This window comes from Mus musculus, chromosome X, assembly GCF_000001635.26.
Source record: "Mus musculus strain C57BL/6J chromosome X, GRCm38.p6 C57BL/6J".
In the NCBI taxonomy this organism is placed as follows: Eukaryota; Metazoa; Chordata; class Mammalia; order Rodentia; family Muridae; genus Mus; species Mus musculus.
In genome coordinates this window covers 23,244,016-23,262,313 of record NC_000086.7, presented here as the reverse complement: position 1 = coordinate 23,262,313, position 18,298 = coordinate 23,244,016, and the positions used below count along the sequence as shown (strand labels likewise).

At 34.8% G+C, this 18,298-nt stretch overlaps 1 protein-coding gene across 17 annotated transcripts in view; it reads left to right on the top strand.

Moving 5' to 3' along the window:
- The window catches only part of Klhl13 (kelch-like 13), a 145,891-nt gene that overhangs the window by 102,848 nt on the left and 24,745 nt on the right, over window positions 1-18,298 (top strand). For all 17 annotated transcript variants that reach the window (NM_026167.4, NM_001290476.2, NM_001310466.1 and 14 more), the window contains 3 exons: window positions 741-879; window positions 14,070-14,202; window positions 14,757-14,953. In NM_026167.4, coding sequence (NP_080443.1) covers window positions 741-879; window positions 14,070-14,202; window positions 14,757-14,953 — 469 coding nt within the window. The remainder of the gene's footprint in view (window positions 1-740; window positions 880-14,069; window positions 14,203-14,756; window positions 14,954-18,298) is intronic.

Below are 18,298 nucleotides of genomic sequence, written 5' to 3'. Positions count from 1 at the left end.
GAACAAAGGAGATAGGAACTATAGAGATAGTTCAGCAGTTCTTCTCTCAGAGGACCCAAATTCAGTTCCTAGCTCCCACATGGTACCTCACAACCATGTAGAATTCCAGTTCTAGGGAATCCGAATCCTTCTGACCTCTGAGGGCACTAGGCACCCTTGTGGGTGCACAGACCTACATGAAGGTGGATATTCATGCACAATAAATGAGAAAAGAAAAAGAGAGAAGAGAGAAGAAAAAAGAAAAGAAAAGAAAAGAAAAGAAAGGAAAAGAAGGGGCTAATAATAGGATATTTTATATTGGGTTGTATTAAAGTAAAAGAGCTCATGGGTGTAAAATTCTTAGCAAGTACTCGATAGAGAATATACTTCATTTGCAAAATTTTCTTCCTAAATTTGGGTACGTGAAATTAAACCTAACCATGAAGTACATAATTTGATGATATTGCTATCCAAATAGTAGAATACATAAATCAAACACTGTCACCCTAAAAGTTGCTTGAGGCTGCAGCTTAAAACTCTTTTAGATGATTTCTCAGTTCTTCTCTACGATTTCTGTCCTTTGAACGTATGTGTATTTCTTCTATGCTGTGGATTGCTATGAGATTAGAATACAGGAAAAGAATCCTCAGCATATTCCATAGTTAGACTTTCAGCAGCAGCTGACAATTTTCTAAATATTTCACTATTGTGAATTATATACATTTTAATTTTTCCCTGTCTTTTGATTTAAAATATTTCAGATCACTTGTGGAAGAGGAAGACCAGCACTTGAAACTGTGCCTTGGAAGTGAAATGGGCCTCTCTTCCCATTTGCAGTCTTGCAAGGCAGGAAGTACACGCATCTTTACCAGCAACAGCCACAGTTCTGTGGTGTTACAGGTAATCTTGACTGCTCTTTTGGCAGGATTTGTACAGATACAAAACCTTCTGGGTTTGGGTGTTGTTGTTTTAGGGTGCAGGATATCAGAAATTGTGAAGGCTGTTAATGGTGGGATGGCAAGAGAAGGTACATGGGGATTTTCTGTTGTCAGCTCATCCCTTGTTTACATAAAATTTCTCAGAAATAGAATCTATTACTTAGAAAAACAAATAAAACCCTACCACTGTAAAAATCTTGATTTAAAGAAAATCATGTTTTCTTGGGTTTAAAATAATTGCTACAGTTCAGTTTCTCTTTTATTTGTGTAAAGAGTGTCTTGGTAGTATGTCACATTCTTTTTTAAATTTATTTTTTTAAATTTCATTCATGCCCAAACACACACACACACACACATACACACACACACACACACACACACACAATTTTTACATCATTTCCTCTCACTTCTCCATCCTCCCTAGAGAATATCATGTTCGCCAACATTGACTCTCTAATTTCTTTTGATCTCTATTGTATAAGCCAAAGTAAAAATCACAGGTTTCCTATTCTAAATAATCTAGTTTCTTATCTCTCCTACAGTTATCATTGTCATAGTCCTAAATATCATGTTTATTAGATAACTCAGTTCTCATTGACAAGAGTAGGTACAGGAGTAGGGATGGAAACTACTGAATGTAATCCCATTCATAGGTGTAAGAGTTAATAGCTAACATGAAAGGAAGGGGCAGAAAAAAAAAAGGAACACAAGACACAGAGATTTGGAACTATTTTGGATGGACATTGACCTTACTGACCTTTGTGGAGATTTATGAATTAGAGAACAGTAGAGTCCTTGATGGACATAAATACCTTCCAGATAGAACTAAAATCAGCCAGTCTTTTCTGCTACGTAAGAATATATATCATTTTAAATAATACTTATAATAAATTATATATACACACATATATATATGTATATGTATATATAACTTTCTAAATGTATCTTAAAATTAAATCTTTCTAGGTGGATTTTATGAATATATTTGCTCATGATCAACTACACTGAAGTAGTCATAATATAATGAAAGATGATGCTAATACTTATTGCAAGATCTGTTTAGTGTAATGTCTCTAGAATCAATTTTTTTTATCTCTAAAGTATAAGTTCTGAGCAGGGCATTTCTATATTACCTTTTTTTCTGATCTTTAAAATCTTTAAAATCTTGGCAGTAAGTTTTAAAGTTTGTTGTCCTTTGGATGTTCTCAACAGAAATATGAGGGTCAGGGAGGAAGGTGGTTCAGTCTTATAGCACCTTGATACTGTATACATACATAGAGTATAAATGTTGGGGTTTTCTGGCCCAGGTAAGGGAAAACTAAGGAGTTAAGAAGATATCAAGGACATAAGTGAAAACATTTGTGCTACTTTAATGGCCTTGTACTAAAAAAAAAAAAAAAAAAAAAAAAAACCTTTTAAAGCAATATAAAAAGCCTGAGTTATCTGTACAATGCTTATGAGGGATATATACTCATATTCATGTCTTTAGGCCACTCATTGTAACCCTGCTAATTTTAATGTGTTAAATTTAGTAGTGATCACTACTATAGTTCATAGCTATGGCTCCCAAATTTTAGTGCATGTTAGGATCATTAGAAGGACTTATTAAAACACTGAGTACTGACTCTCAACCCAAAGATACTGAATCAAAAGTCTTGGGTGTGGCCTAGTAGTTCCTATTTCTAGCAACTTCCCAGGTGGTACTTTAACCCAGAGAATATACAGTGTTCACCCAGTATCCACAGGAAATTATTTCCAGAACTGACCGCAGGGACCAAAATCTTCTCAAGTTTATTACATGAACTAGCATAGTGTTTCCCTATATCCTGAGTATATCTTCTGTATACTTAAAATCATCTCTAGACTATTGACTTAATAACAGTTTAAACTTTATGTAAATAGGTACTGTATTGAATTGTTTAGGGACAGATGAAATGAACAAAGTACTGAAATACCATATTCAGTATATATGCAAACATACTAGGGTGGACTTTACTATACAGTTCATTCCCTGTTGTTGAATTTTCAGATAAGGAAACCACAGAATATATTGAGGGTCAAATTACAGTAGCACCATTGTATAGAGGCAAGAATCTTCCTCTGCCAAGAAAAGTGGAATCTTTTCTCTATGGATGAATAGATAAGATGATAGAGAGATAGACTATAAGTTATTGTTATAGCAGAGGAACATTAAAAATAGCTTAAATGTTTTCCTACTAAGGTTTTATGTTTTTGCCATTTAGTCATATATTCTTTCAATTCAGTACACAGATACATTCTACTTTTTTGTTTATTTATTTTAAGACAAGATCTTGTTCTGTACCCTGGAATGTCCTGAAGCTCACTATGTAGGCTAAGCTGGCCTTGAACTGAAGCAGTCTTCCAATCTCAGTCCCCTAAACAGAATAACTAAAGATACGTACAAATGTCTGAGGAACACTTAAAAATATTCACCATCCTTAGCCATGAGGCAAATGCAAATTAAAACTACTTTGATATTTCATCTTAACCCAGTCATAATAGCTGGGATTACAGACTGGTACAGTCACTCTGGAAATCAGTGTAGAGATTTCTCAAGAAGCTGAAAATCAATCTAGCATTCAATCCAGCTATACTCTTGGACACTCAAAGGATTCTACATCTTACCATTGAAATGCTTGCTCATCCATGTTCACTGATGCTATATTCATAATAGGCAGGAAATGGGATGGGCAACCAAAAATGTGCATTTACACAATGGAATATTATTGAACTTTTATGAAAAATAAAACTGTGACATACACAGATAAATAAATGAGTGAAACTGGAAACAGTCATCCTGTGTGATATAACCCAGCCCCAGATAGGCAAACACCACATTTTCTCTCATATGTAGATGTTAGTTATGAGTTTTTACATATGTGTGCTTATTTTGCAATACTCACAGAAATTAAATAGTAAGGAGCCATATGGAAGGAGGGAATCTTTCTGGGAAAGGCAGATAGAATATAGTGATACAGAGGTACAAAGAGGAATAATGAAATAAGGAGGATTAAATGGTATGGTGAATAGGAGGTCAAAGTGGAGGAGGGAATCTAGGGAGGGAAAACAAATACTAGAGGTCTTTTGAAAAAGCCATATGGAAACCTACTACTGTAGAAGCATCCTCAAATATATACATAATACATACACAAAAAGAACTTAAGTGGCATTATCCTAAAATTGGTGAACAATAGTCCAACTAGACACTGTGTGCAAGCAAATATAAACACTAGTACCAGGATCTGCTTATCTTTTTGAGTTTGGGGATAGTGATATTCCAAAGATCCTTAAGTATTGTAGGTTATTGCCTTTACTCTTGGTTAACCTCCAGAAATTGATTGCAAGACCTAATTGATGAAAACACTACACACTTGAGTCATAAAACATAAGAAATTAAAGCAAGTACAGACATGGAAGCTTTGCCCCTGCTGGCTAGAAGGGGCTGTGTAGTCTACTGAAAGAGAATAACAATCCTCAATGTTACTCAGTTGTGACCTCTGTGAGGTACAGTAATGACTTTTCTGGCATGACAATGTTAGGAATAGTAATGTTTACTTGGATATAAAACCCACTCCAGGAGATAGAGCCCATACTTAAATCTGTTATTCGAGCAATATCCTCTGCCTATCCTGGTCTTGGTCATAGGAGAGAATGTACTATTTATTTGCTAAAATGACATAGTATTAAAACAACTCCTAATGACCTGTTGCTCTACCCACAGATCAGTGTAAATCTCAACCCTCACCAGAAAAGCTACTTCTTTCAGTATTCAGAGAGACTAGCAACTGTTCAGTGTGCAGATAAAAACAGAATAAAGAAAATGTTTAGACCTAAATGGAAAATCTGTGTCACACCCCTCCCACAAAGTTTCAAGAATCATCAATAGTGTAAGAGCCAGAGGTAGAAGTGGATGAGTATGAAGAAATAGTGTTTTCCAGACTCGATAGAACAAATGCACATTTGAACTTACAGTAATTATGCCAGCATGTGCAAGACCAGTGCAAACTCAAGACAGACAAAAATCCTAGCTTGCAGGGGAACTGGGATCAGTACAAAGTCCCACCCCTAGCTGAGGGGCTATTGGCATTTGATAACTTCAGAAAGAGCTTTGTTTTCTTTAGAAAAAAACAAAAAGTTTGCTTTCTTTAATAGTGTGACCCATAAGTAAATGAGCTACACTCTAGGGCAGGTCTTGCACATGGGCTATGCAAATTGAAAATGATGACTTAAAGGAGGAGGAAGAGGAGGAAGCAGCAGCAGAGGCAGCAAAGTTGGGTGCTTAGAGAGGTATGTGCATAGATCTGGGAAGAGGTTGGAGAGGAAATATATTAAAATTGTATGAAATCCTCAAAGCATTAATTAAATATTTTTGAGTATGTTCCCACAAACAGATTTTTAAGACCAAGCACTAACAGGGAACCTTTTTCTATCTAATTTTGGATGGGTGGTTGTCAAGGGAATAAGCCAGAGAAGTGTTTAATATATAAATATTATCATTGTGTTAAAATTAGCAACAATACAAACTCCAGCTTGAGAGGGGTGATTGTTCCATGGGGAGCAACTGTTTTTAGGAATTCTTGCCCTTAATGATTACCCATTTCCAAACAGTAGTGAGAATATCCTGCTTCGTAGAGTGCAGCCCAAACTAGAAGTCCAATTATAGTATTACTAGCTAGTTATCTGACTTTGAGAAAAATCACTTATCTCCCTGGACCAGTTTCCTTATTTGTAATCTAGGTGAAATATATGAAAATTAAATATTACACATTATATATTATATATATATACATATATATATACATATATATACACACACACACAAATATATATACATTTCCTTGACATGTAGTATAGTAAAGAAAGCATGTAGTATATTCTTCTTGACAGTTTTTCATTTTGTTTTTGCATCATGTCCCTCTGAGCAGGTGTGAAGTTCTACTTGTGGCTTTGATTTGCATTTCCCCAATTACTAATTATGTTGAACAGCTTTTCATTTGTGCTTATGGTCATTTTTATGCCATCTTTGGGGAAATATCTGTTTAGAATTTAGGCTCAGTTCTGAATTGGGACACTTATCTTTCTAGCATTCAATAATAAATACTGTCTTTTATAACATAGATACAAAAACTTATCTGATAAATGGTTTGCCAACATTTCTCACAATAGCTTCAGTCTTATATTTGTTCATTGTTTTGTTATAGCTATGTCATTTTTAATGCATAATCCACCACCTATCCCTTTCTTTGTCATTAGCATAGAAGAGTGTGAATTTAGCATAGAAGAATTTGAATTTTTCACTGCCCTCAAAGTTTACACCATTCTTTCATATATTGTGGTTCTTATTCCTCTTTCTTCTCCCTAGAATGTCCTTTCCTTTCTTTATTCTGTTTACTTATTTCTATTCATTCATAATGACTCATCTTAAATGGTACATTTTGGCAACATGCTTCTACTTTTGCTTTTGGGGGTATTTTTTACATATATTTATCAGACACATAAAACATGAAATTATACATAGTAATTAGTGGTATTATTGCTACATGATAGGTTTATAATGTTTAAATAAAATTAATTATGTCTCTTCAAATATTTACCATTTCTTTCTGGTAAAAAGGTTTTTAAATCCTTCCTTCTAGCTTTTCAAACTTTGTCATAAATGCTTGTTATCTATACATACCCTGCTAGGCAATAGCACACCAAAACTCTTTATTTCTATCTAACTGCAGCTTAACAACCATTGATATGTTTCTCCTATTTAAGTTATTGTATGACTAAAGCAACTACCAGCTTCTACTATATCCATATAATTCAGCCCTTGAGGAATGTCAGCTCTTGGGAGGATTTTCCAGACCTTGTATTTAAATGTTCTTTTTGTATGCCTTGTGTTGTAGTGCTGGTGTACATGAGTATTCTCCATCAATATCCAGCTTTGATTTTTTTTTTTTAGTGTTCTCTATCATTAAATAAGGCAATGCAAATAAAGAGCTTAGCTTCGTACTTGGCATAGAGGATCCACTCAGTGCCTGTTTTGCTGTTCTTATGAGTATTATTTATGGGATGAATAAATTTAGATGGCAGTTTGAGATGTATTTATGTATAGCCTTGCCTCATTGATGCCTGAAAATAGATCATGAGACAGAAATGGCAAGCATTGTCATAACCACCTTGTATGAAGGGATACTGAATGTCACAGAAGTTAGGAGGCCTGCCAAGATTCAAATACCCATTTAGATGACACATAATTGAGCCAGGTTTTCTGAATCTATACACATATTTATAGTCTAATTTTGTTGTAAACCATTTTACCTTTTGAAATTCAATCTCTTACAATTAATTGGTGATCATTAGCCATGATTTTAAAAACATATCAGTAGAAGCTAACAATTTATACAATGATATAGTAAATTTTATTCTTCATAGAAATAGTAATATTACACAGATTATTTCCTTCTTTGCCTGTTCTTCTCTTCCTCTACCAAAAAAAAAATATGATTTGGTATTTGGAAGCCCTGTTCTTAGGACAAGGAAGGCATAACAAGGGTACCATGCTCTAGCTGGTAGCTATACATGCTTGTTGCTGAACACTTCTTTTATTGAATAGAAACAACTTTCTGGATATTGTCTATAGTTACTTAAACCCATAAAAAAATTAAAAATGCCTCTCTGTTCTGACCATTGAGCCTCCCATCCTAGTGACTATTATACTGATCTTCCCATGTTTTTGTCCACTTTAGCTATTTTCTCCACTTAGTTTTAGTGCTAAAGTCACTGTAATATATTATCTTATAACCTTCCATTATTACCTAGCTAGTAGAATGTTTAAAGTAGGGTTGTTTAAAAAGATTAGGCAAAGTAATGTGTCTTGCTTTCTACTGGTTTAGTGTCATGGTATGTTTAGTTTAAAGTAAATGTTTGGGTTGTTGATCATGGCAGTTTTATTTTTTATTACAAGCCTTAGGCATAGAGGTTGCATTGTAAGTGTATCATTTGGGGGAGCACATCCATGGTCAGTTGTTGTATGCCTTTTGACCACTTCTGGATCTCTGCAATAATAATGAGTAAGAGCTACACTTAACTGAATACAATTAGAAATTATATTGGTTTAGAAAATAACCATAGTTGTCTTTGCTCTAAGATCTGTAACCACACCAGCCATGGGTAGTTGGCTGGGTTTCTGGCACCAGGCGTGAATTTCCTCCTATTGAGTCGGTTGTAAGTCCAGGTAGACAGCTATTGTTTACCCAATGAAATAAGTGCCATTATTGCACCAATGTTGAGCCAGTCTCTGGGTCTAGCTACTTGACCTTAGCTAGATCAGGTTGACTGATATGGTTATATCATCTATACCCTTACTGGTTTCTATCATAGTTTAAGGCCAACAAGGGAGTCAGAATCGAAATCTATAACTACAAGGGTGAACCTCTTTTGTTCTCTCTCTCTCTCTCTCTCTCTCTCTCTCTGGTTATTCTAGTTTGGGCCTCATGTATATTGAAACTCTGCACTTACAAAACAGAAACATTTAATGATATCTATATACTCTTGTTTAATTAATGTCTGTATCATAAAATGATTCACATTCTCCCTTGCAAATTAGTCTTTGTTCTGAAGTCTGTTTGATACTATATTGATGCCAGCTGTGTTTTAGTTACTATCAACTCAGTGTATTTTACTATCTTCTTACTTTTTACTTTATAAATTAGAACACACAGTGAATGTGAATTTTTTTTACCTTAATGTACTTGTGTAAGCATTGTAAATATGTCATTTCATTTAATCTTTACAATTATGCTGACATAGAATGATTACATGACTACACCTTGTTTTTCATTACCTCTAGGTGGTTCCATCTCCTCACTCTTGGGAACTACAATCTATTTTCTGTTACTTTGTTTATGCAAAAGAACCCCCAAATATAATATAACCTGTAAGATACTGAGATTGACTTCTTTTATATAGTCTAGTCTTTTTGACCCATGTACTTTGTCATGTATATTAATAATCTGTTCCTTTTTAAATTCTTGAACAATTTTTCACAGTACGACACTTTGTGGTATCTCTTGGTTGTACAACTTCATATTGACCATTTTCCCAGTAGTTTCCACTTATCAGGACTGTCTCCATGATCTAAAAGCTGGGGCTTTATTCTCTCCTGTGATACATATACATACAACAACTACACCCATGTCTTGATCCTGATATAGAGGATAAAAAAAGTGAGCACTTACCACATGGGCTAGCATGCAAATCATCATACAAAAAGACAGCTGCTTCTTCCTTGGTATTTTAGGCACTGCCATGAAACACTAGATGACTACTTGCAGGAAGCATGATTGCTCAAGTCCTTGCCTTGCCTTGGTCTACTAGCTGGTGGAGTTTGGGGAAGAAGGGGCATGAGAAGGCATCTCTCCAAGGATATCTCCCTAATCATCTTGGTCTTTCCAAATTGAGTTTTGTTGGGGTTCCTATGCTGTCCCTCTTTCCAGGCAGCATGTTGTAACAATTAAAGATCCATCTAATTTGTTTCCTAAATTTTTACAGATACTGCCCTTTTGGTCTATTTTTCATATATGTTGTCTTGGTTTAAGGTGTTTCTAAAGGTAACATGAAGAAAAATGCAGCTAGTTTGCCTTCTCTGGAAACAAAAATTTATAAGCTAAACTTGAATGCTAAATATTGAGAGCCAGAACAAGGTTGTCTAATTATTTTAGAGGAGATTTGATTGCTAATAGTTTGTATCTCAAGAGGGTCAAATTTAAATTAGGCTTTGAAGGAGGGAAGCCATCCATGTGAAGAATAATGGCAGAAATAAAAGGTCATATGATTGGTTGCAGTACATAGGGTCATAAAAGTTATGGGTGTATAGTTGGGTTAAAGCCAAACTTGAGAAGTCTTTGAAAAGCAGTAGTTGGACACATAATAATAGAGAGCCATTAGATGTTTTGAAAGTACAAGCCATGTTACATAATGGCAATAGCGTTTAGTACTAATATAAACTTTTATTATTTCCAGCCTATGTATCTCTTTTAACTTAAGTGCATCTCTTCTTTTCTGTCCTCTGAATCACATGAGGGGCAGCCTCATAAAAGTGAAGCTCATTTTGTTTTGATCAAATCTGTGACATCTCCTTAAACTCATTACTTAACCTTTCCTTCTTCGGTTCTTAAAATCTTCCATCCTTGTTTGGACAATACATTTTCCATCAATAACTTTTATTGTTCTTGTAAAGATGAGCTTCCTGTTTTTGCGCATTCTTCTTGGGAAATTATAGTCATCACATTAGTTATGCTACTAAATTCTTTGTAATGCATAAATAAGTAGAAATATTTGCTTATCTCATTATCTTTAATACCATACTATACATCAGAGTTGCCTTTTGCATGATGATCATACATTTTATTTGAGTGCTGTTGCTATCCAACCAACTTTTAAATGTTATTGTTGCTTATTTTGATATTATAATTTCATAGGATCAACTCATCCTTCCCTTTTATACAATAATTATGACATTTGTTAGATGAATATATCTAATTCTTTTAGGGTATTTATGTATGTGCCTCTTTTTCATAATATTTGAACCTTTGCTACATTGATTAAATTTAATGTCAGGAAGGTAAAAACATCATAGTCCTTTCTTGCCCCAAAAGAATATAGAAGATATATAGAAATATATAGGGAGATTTATAGGAGAAAAAGTAAATATGTAGAAGTTGAAGACAAAGATGTTTCTCTTACATGAGAACCAAGACCCAGCAGAAATGCACTAACAGAGAAGAGAAGTGCTGAGACAGAAAAGAGAATTGAAATCAAGGAAGCAAGTTTGAGGACACCCTTAAAAGTTAGCTAGAGGTTAAACAATGTCCATCAAACTGAACTTTTTATGTGTAGAGGGAAACCTAAGTTCATAGAAATTATATAAAGGAAATGAGTATAAAGTCGGTGAGAGAAAATTATTTTTGTAATGAAAGGGTACTCTTTGTACATGATCTCTAATATCTTTTCTAGAGTTAATGAGAAGAAAAGATAGTGAGATAATTGTGATAGAATGCAGAGAACAGATTATTCCATTCCAACACCCAATTGGTACAGTTGCATGACCACCCCTAAAAGGCTCAGGGAAAAATAACAAAAGAGAGGATAGGAAGGTTGTAAGAGCTACAGAACTTAGGCGTCTGCTTCAAGATAGTGTCTTCTCTCTCAAAGGGACAGAAGTTACACCCATGAATCTCAACAATACAGCTGCCTAAACAAGACCTGCATAATAACAGCATCAGTTGACATTCCAGTGTAGGTGGGGGAATTCTCACAAGGTCTCATGTCTAGATGAATAAATATAAGCAATCACTGGATGCTGGGAGAGAGAGACTTAGTCTTTCCACAGACAGGCCCTCTGATAGATACAAACCCAAGTGGTACAGCCCCAAACACCAGGATTGTTCTAAATGTACTCAGTAGTGTGAGTGTGTGTGTGTGTGTGTGTGTGTGTGTGTGTGTGTGAGTGTATGTGTGTGTGTTAAGAGAAAGCGGGTAGGGGAAAAACAAGGGAGGAAATGGGTTAACCATGATGCAAATCCAGCACTTGGATATGAAATCCTCAAAATTGAGAGTTAAAAAGAAAAGAGTGAGAATGAGAACAAAAAATAGATGTATTGAAGGCAGATTCAAAGGCCTTTTACGATACTAACTTGTACTAAGAAAGGGTTGAGTTTTTCATGGTAGTGTGAGTGAATGCCAAATGATTTACTTTGTGATGAGGATGAGGTCTCTTGATATCTTAGCTAAGCTGAGCTGTCCAGATATTAAGGAATGTGACCTTCCTTCCATAGGAAGTTCATTGTTGCATCAATTGTAATTTCAAATGTTGTAAGACCATCAAAGTGCCGTGGTATGTACTGAAATGGGATAGAATATAGTTTGTCTTTGCACACTGAGATACAAAGCTCTTCATTGTTATATAGGCATGTGCCACTACACCAGGATTTATCCTTATGTGTCTTGACTTTTAAAAAATGTACATTTATAACCTTTTTTCTTCAAATTTATTTGATGAAGAAAGGGTAAGCATTGGATCCAAACTTTTCTCCTTAAACACTGGATTAATTCTATTTTTTTTTCTAATTTTCAACCTTTACAATTCTTTCACAAGCAAGGACTTTAAACACATTCTAATTGTTTTCTTAAGAAAAGCTAGGTTTCTAGTTCCTGGTTAATAGGACAAAAAGCTAGTGTTCTCCCCACCACGCTTACATGATGTTAAAGTACTATTTGTTAGCTTCTGAATGAAGTAGGGCTGTCCTAACTTGAACATTTTGACCAAGGATATGCAAAAACCTTGGTGAATTCAAAAGTACTGTTCCCCAAACTTCCTGGGCTGCTTCTCAGCTGAGTGACAGTCTTATCACTACAGCAGTAGTGATAAGCATTCAGTGCTTATGGATGGGCACTCACTGAATTTTAAAGGCATATGCCATAGACTTACTGCACATTTTACTCCTTAAACAAATAGTAAGTGTCAGTTCCTGTCTTAAGAATTAGAATACTTTCTCCAAGTGGACATTGCTTTGGCAAAATGCATTGCTATTCTTTTATATCTGCATTTCTGAATAAGAAAGGCAAGGAATGAGTTGCAGATGTTTGGTTTAATAGTGTTTATATTGGCAAAGGACAGGGCTGTTTATGAAAAGTTTTGTAACTGTGAGCAAAAACATGCAATTCATTTGTGGAGATACACAAATATGTCCTTCTGTTCTAAAGTATACATATAACATGTGAATATTTTTCTCTCCCTAGAGGAGCAATGATTGGATCAGATAACCTCTCTGAAGTTTCAATTCTATTAAACCACATATTTACTTTCAAAAGTAACTTTAAAATTATAATGGGAAGTTTATATTGTGGTTTATATTATACCTATGGGTAGAATCAATATTTTCAGAATTGTATTCTTAGTAAATTATACCTTTTTTGGTTCTTAAGTTGTTTCTTAAATCTCTGAAACATGACTTTATTTGAGGCTTTGAAATCAAGTAATCATTTATATCTGTTCGTACTGTTATTTATATCTGTTAGCTTACTATAATCTTAGAGCGTGATTTATATCACTTTCTATCACCCGTTTTGTTTTATAATGAAACGTTTCTTTGAAAGTACAGATTGAGCCTGTCACAGTCTTTCTTTTTGCTTCATTATCTACTTCCATATCCCTTTTAGCAGTTGTTTATGACTCTGTTCATTATTTTTAATAAAGTAAGTTATTTCATTCATCTTGTAAAACATGTGTGATACACATACATTGTGGAAATTGACTATTGAAATCAAAGCATTTCATTCTCCTAAGAGTAGAGACAGGGAGTAGAGGCAACTGCCCTGGTTGCAGGGCACCTGAAGGAGTTAACCAACAATACTCTTCTCCCTGGGGCCTGTCCTTCCTATGCACTGTAGGGGCCAGCCTGTTCATTCTGTGCTAATCCTTTAAGCCTTTGGAGACAATGAAGTCTCCTATTGAAACTCCCTACACTCCTTTTATCAAAGATAATTAAATCTTTGACTTGAAAGATAATTGGCCAAACAGCAGCAGCAGTAAGCTGAGTATTGGAATATTTAAAGTATAATCCTTAATTCTCTGAGAGGGTAAACAATTCAGATGATAAAATGAACCCCAGTCTTGCACTTGATACAGATAAATACCCTCTCCCTTTCTGTCTCAAGGGGGGAAAAGTCATCAAAATGCAAAATAATCTATTAAAGTTCTACAGCACTACTATCCATGTGATTATGGAAAGCAATTCTGGAAGGTCGAAGTTTTTTATTTCATGTGTGGGAAAAATAGAAGTGTAAATGGTCATCTTTTTTTCCTCCAATTAGGGAAAATAAATGTCCCAGTAAGTGATTTCAACATGCTTACCCTATTTGTTCCTAATGTAAATTAGCCTTAGTAGTCTATTGTTTCATGTAGTTAAATCTATAGATAAATAAACAAAGCAGTGTTTTTTTTGTTTCTTTCTTTCTTTTTGAGAACTCTTTTGGCTCTGTTTTCAAAATACCCTAGATGTATGAGCTTGTAAGCATAAGTTTAGCACAGAGAGATTGTACACGTTTTCTCCATTCCTTACTCAACTTGTATGCTTGTTACAGGGCTTTGACCAGCTTCGGCTTGATGGATTGCTTTGTGATGTGACACTGATGCCAGGTGATACAGATGATGCTTACCCTGTGCACAGAGTCATGATGGCATCTGCTAGTGACTACTTCAAAGCTATGTTCACAGGTAGGTTGGCTTTTGACACTCTGTGTTCACATTAATAAACTGGGGGACATCTGTGTGTGTACGTATGCATATATCTAATATATAACACACATACAATATATATGTAATATATAATTCCAAACACAAAATCCAGTATTTTGCTTTTTGTCATTCTAAAAAAACACTTTCAAAAGAAATAGTCACTAATCTGTGTAGTTGTGTGTGGTGCTATTTAAATCATGTTTTCTACCATCTGTTCTACTTCATAGACTTTTAAAAAATATCTGAGTGGACAATCACAGACTCTGTGCTTCTATAATATGGTCTTTAATCCATCAAACGATATGAAATGACAGACCATTTGAAAGCGCTTGTATTATATATGATCTCCATTAGTATGGATAGAATTGCTTCAAGTGTCCTTTTAGCTGTAAAAATGTACAAAAGCAAAAGTGTGGAATGGATGCTTACTTGGAATAAGACTTTCCCTTGGTTTTGCTGCATCTAATTACTGGCAGAACCAAGCCTGACCTTAATGATCCACCTCCACTTAATTGACTAACTTTTCACTTAAGGTGGAATGAAAGAACAAGAGCTGATGTGCATTAAGCTTCATGGCGTGAGCAGAGTGGGTCTACGGAAAATTATTGATTTCATCTATACTGCAAAGCTTTCTCTTAACATGGACACCCTTCAGGATACGCTGGAAGCCGCCAGCTTTCTTCAGATTCTTCCGGTTTTAGACTTCTGCAAAGTGTTTCTCATATCTGGGGTAAGATGTTGTTATATTTTATTTTTCTTGTCATACATGTTCATTTAGAGTTAGAGACCGGCTTAATTGTATAGTCATGTAATACTCATCATCAGAAAAAGATGCTGTATAACACGTGGTGTAGAAATTAATGGGAAATAAAACCAGTGAATTTTATAAAGTGGAATCATTCAACAAAATCCTTTTCTATAGTCAGATGATGTGGAATACTAATTATATTTGATAAATGTATGTACCTTAACTTGTTAAATAATTCATATACTTTAACTTAGATTTAGTTCATTGATTTTATACACTTGACTTAATTTTATATAGTAGACTTCTTGTATAGAATTGCATAGAAAAGTAATTTGAGCTTCTAGCGTTCTGTTTAAACAGGCTTGGCTGTTTTTTTTTTTTTTCCCTTCTTTGAATATGGGGACTCAATCTTAAGAACTAGCAGTTAAGTGCAAACTTGCAAAGATGTGAATCTTTAGTCTTTAGAACATATTACGCTGAAGAGTGGTTAGCTCTATATCAACTAATCAATGAACTGGATAACAGTTACTCTGTTCCTACAGATACTGATTTATTTTAGTCAAGACCCTTAGTTTTACTTCAGAAAACTCTCTGGCTCATTCAGAGATAACAAGATTTCTATAGTTCCTGGGGCCTGATTTTGTGATTACAATTAAAATAATAGTGAAGTGTTATGTACTAGCTAGTTCACTCTTTGATAGATAATATATTTTCCTATAGTTGGTTATAACTGTCAACTTTAATATTAGTAATTTGCTCCTTGGCCTCTTAAGACTTTTGAACATGAACTCTTCCTTAAAACACTAAATTTTGGGAAAACATCACCTAATTTCTATATTAATAAGATGCTCCTTATCAACAAGTGAATCAATAACAAAAATGTAAGTACACAATAGAATGATGAAAAGAATGTATTCCTATCATTTACAGTTAACAAGGATAAGCTTAGAGTATATTATATTGAGTGAAATAAGTCATACACATAGGAAAATTTGTTCACACTTATATGAGGAATATAGTGGTTACCAGACTCCAGGGAATGTCGTGTTAAATAAGGTTTATGGAGAAACTGGTTAGTAGGTACAAAAATAGAGTTACATAGGAGTATTCTGGTATTCTATAATAGCAAAGCAGAATGACTATTTCTAATAATGTTTCATATATTTCAAAATAGCTATAAAAGAATATTTTAAATGTTGTTATAATGAAGAAATTATGAATGGTTAAGATCATGCATATGCTAATTAATCTAATTATTATGCAGCATACATATACATATATACATATACATATATAAACATCACTATGTACCAGTAAATTTGTATAAGTAATATATGAGTCAATTCAAATTAAAATAAAAATTTAAGCATATTAAAAAGGAACAATTAAAATTACAAGCTTTATAAGTCTGCCAATGCTCATTTAATTATACTATTGAAATCTGTTTTTAATATATTTCTTACCATTTTAGAGTACTCAAATGATTATCATAATTACTTGTAAAATTTTCAGTTAATTGCTATTTTATAAGGTTTTATGACAATATGGAGATATATTATTGACTTGTATCATTACTACCAAATAGTGTAAATGAAGTTTATTAATCTCTCATGGGACTGTTTGCCAACATTACTAAATCTGTATACTAAATTTCATTTTAATCTTTTTATGCCAATCCCATAGTGTTAACAACTATTTTCCCGTAGCTTCTTGTTACTAACACCATGTGACAGCTTCAAGTAAACTGCGATTGTATTGAATGTATTTTCACAATTTCACAAGTTCAAGAATTAATTTTGTAGTAGCCTTTACATCTTATGTTTGCAGACCCTTTTATATCACTTCCCGCTGAGCTTAGCAACACATACTCACCTTGAAGCCAACTAGGGAAAGTGCTATGATTTCTTCAGAGATAGTGCTTAACAAGAAGCATATTGACCTATTATCTAACAAAAGTTTCATGTTTATAACTTCAGATATTTTCATCAATTACTTTTTCTGAAAGAAGATGGCCAAATTTAGTGTGTGTGTGTGTGTGTGTGTGTGTGTGTGTGTGTGCACGTGTGAGAGACAGAGAGAGACAGACAGACAGACGGAGACAGAGAGACAGAGAGAGAGAGAGACAGAGACAGACAGAGACAGACACAGAGACACAGAGATAATGTGTATATATTTTTATATGTACATACATTTTTGAGACAGGGTCTCACTTGGCTGACCTATAAGGCTCAGTTTAGACCAGGCTAGGCTGGCTTCACATGCAACAGAGATCTGCCTCTGCCTCCTAAGTGCTGGGATTAAAAGCATGAACTACCACATTCAACTATATTTAACATTACTATATTCCTATAAGATTAGTACAGATGAATTTTTCAAAATAACTATTTAAAAACAGCTTTATTTAGAGATGGAATGATAGTGATTTTATATGTTTGAACATTTCCAGTAATTCAGAAGTTATGTGTTTGAAATACTTACTGTACCTAAGGCTTATAACATTGAGATGCCTTCATTATCATGAACACTTAATATTCTTTCCAAGATTATGTTACTCATTCCTTTTTTTGTTTTGTTTTGTTTTTTGCTTTTTCAAGACAGGGTTTCTCTGTATAGCCCTGGCTGTCCTGGAACTCACTCTGTAGACCAGGCTGGCCTCGAACTCAGAAATCGGCCTGCCACTGCCTCCCGAGTGCTGGGATTAAAGGCGTGCGCCACCACGCCTGGCTCATGTTATTCATTCTTTTTTTTAAATTAATATATTTTTATTACATATTTTCCTCAATTACATTTCCAATGCTATCCCAAAAGTCCCCCATACCCTCCCCCCCACTTCCCTACCCACTCATTCCCATTTTTTTTGGCCCTGGCGTTCCCCTGGGGCATATACAGTTTGCATGTCCAATGGGCCTCTCTTTCCAGTGATGGCCGACTAGGCCATCTTTTGATACATATGCAGCTAGAGTCAAGAGCTCCGGGGTACTGGTTAGTTCATAATGTTGTTCCACCTATAGGGTTGCAGATCCCTTTAGCTCCTTGGGTACTTTCTCTAGCTCCTCCATTGGGGGCCCTGTGATCCATCCAATAGCTGGCTGTGATCATCCACTTCTGTGTTTGCTAGGCCCCGGCATAGTCTCACAAGAGACAGCTACATCTGGGTCCTTTCGATAAAATCTTGCTAGTGTATGCAATGGTGTCAGCGTTTGGAAGCTGATTATGGGGTGGATCCCTGGATATGGCAGTCTCTACATGGTCCATCCTTTCGTCACAGCTCCAAACTTTGTCTCTGTAACTCCTTCCATGGGTGTTTTGTTCCCAATAGCTTCAGCA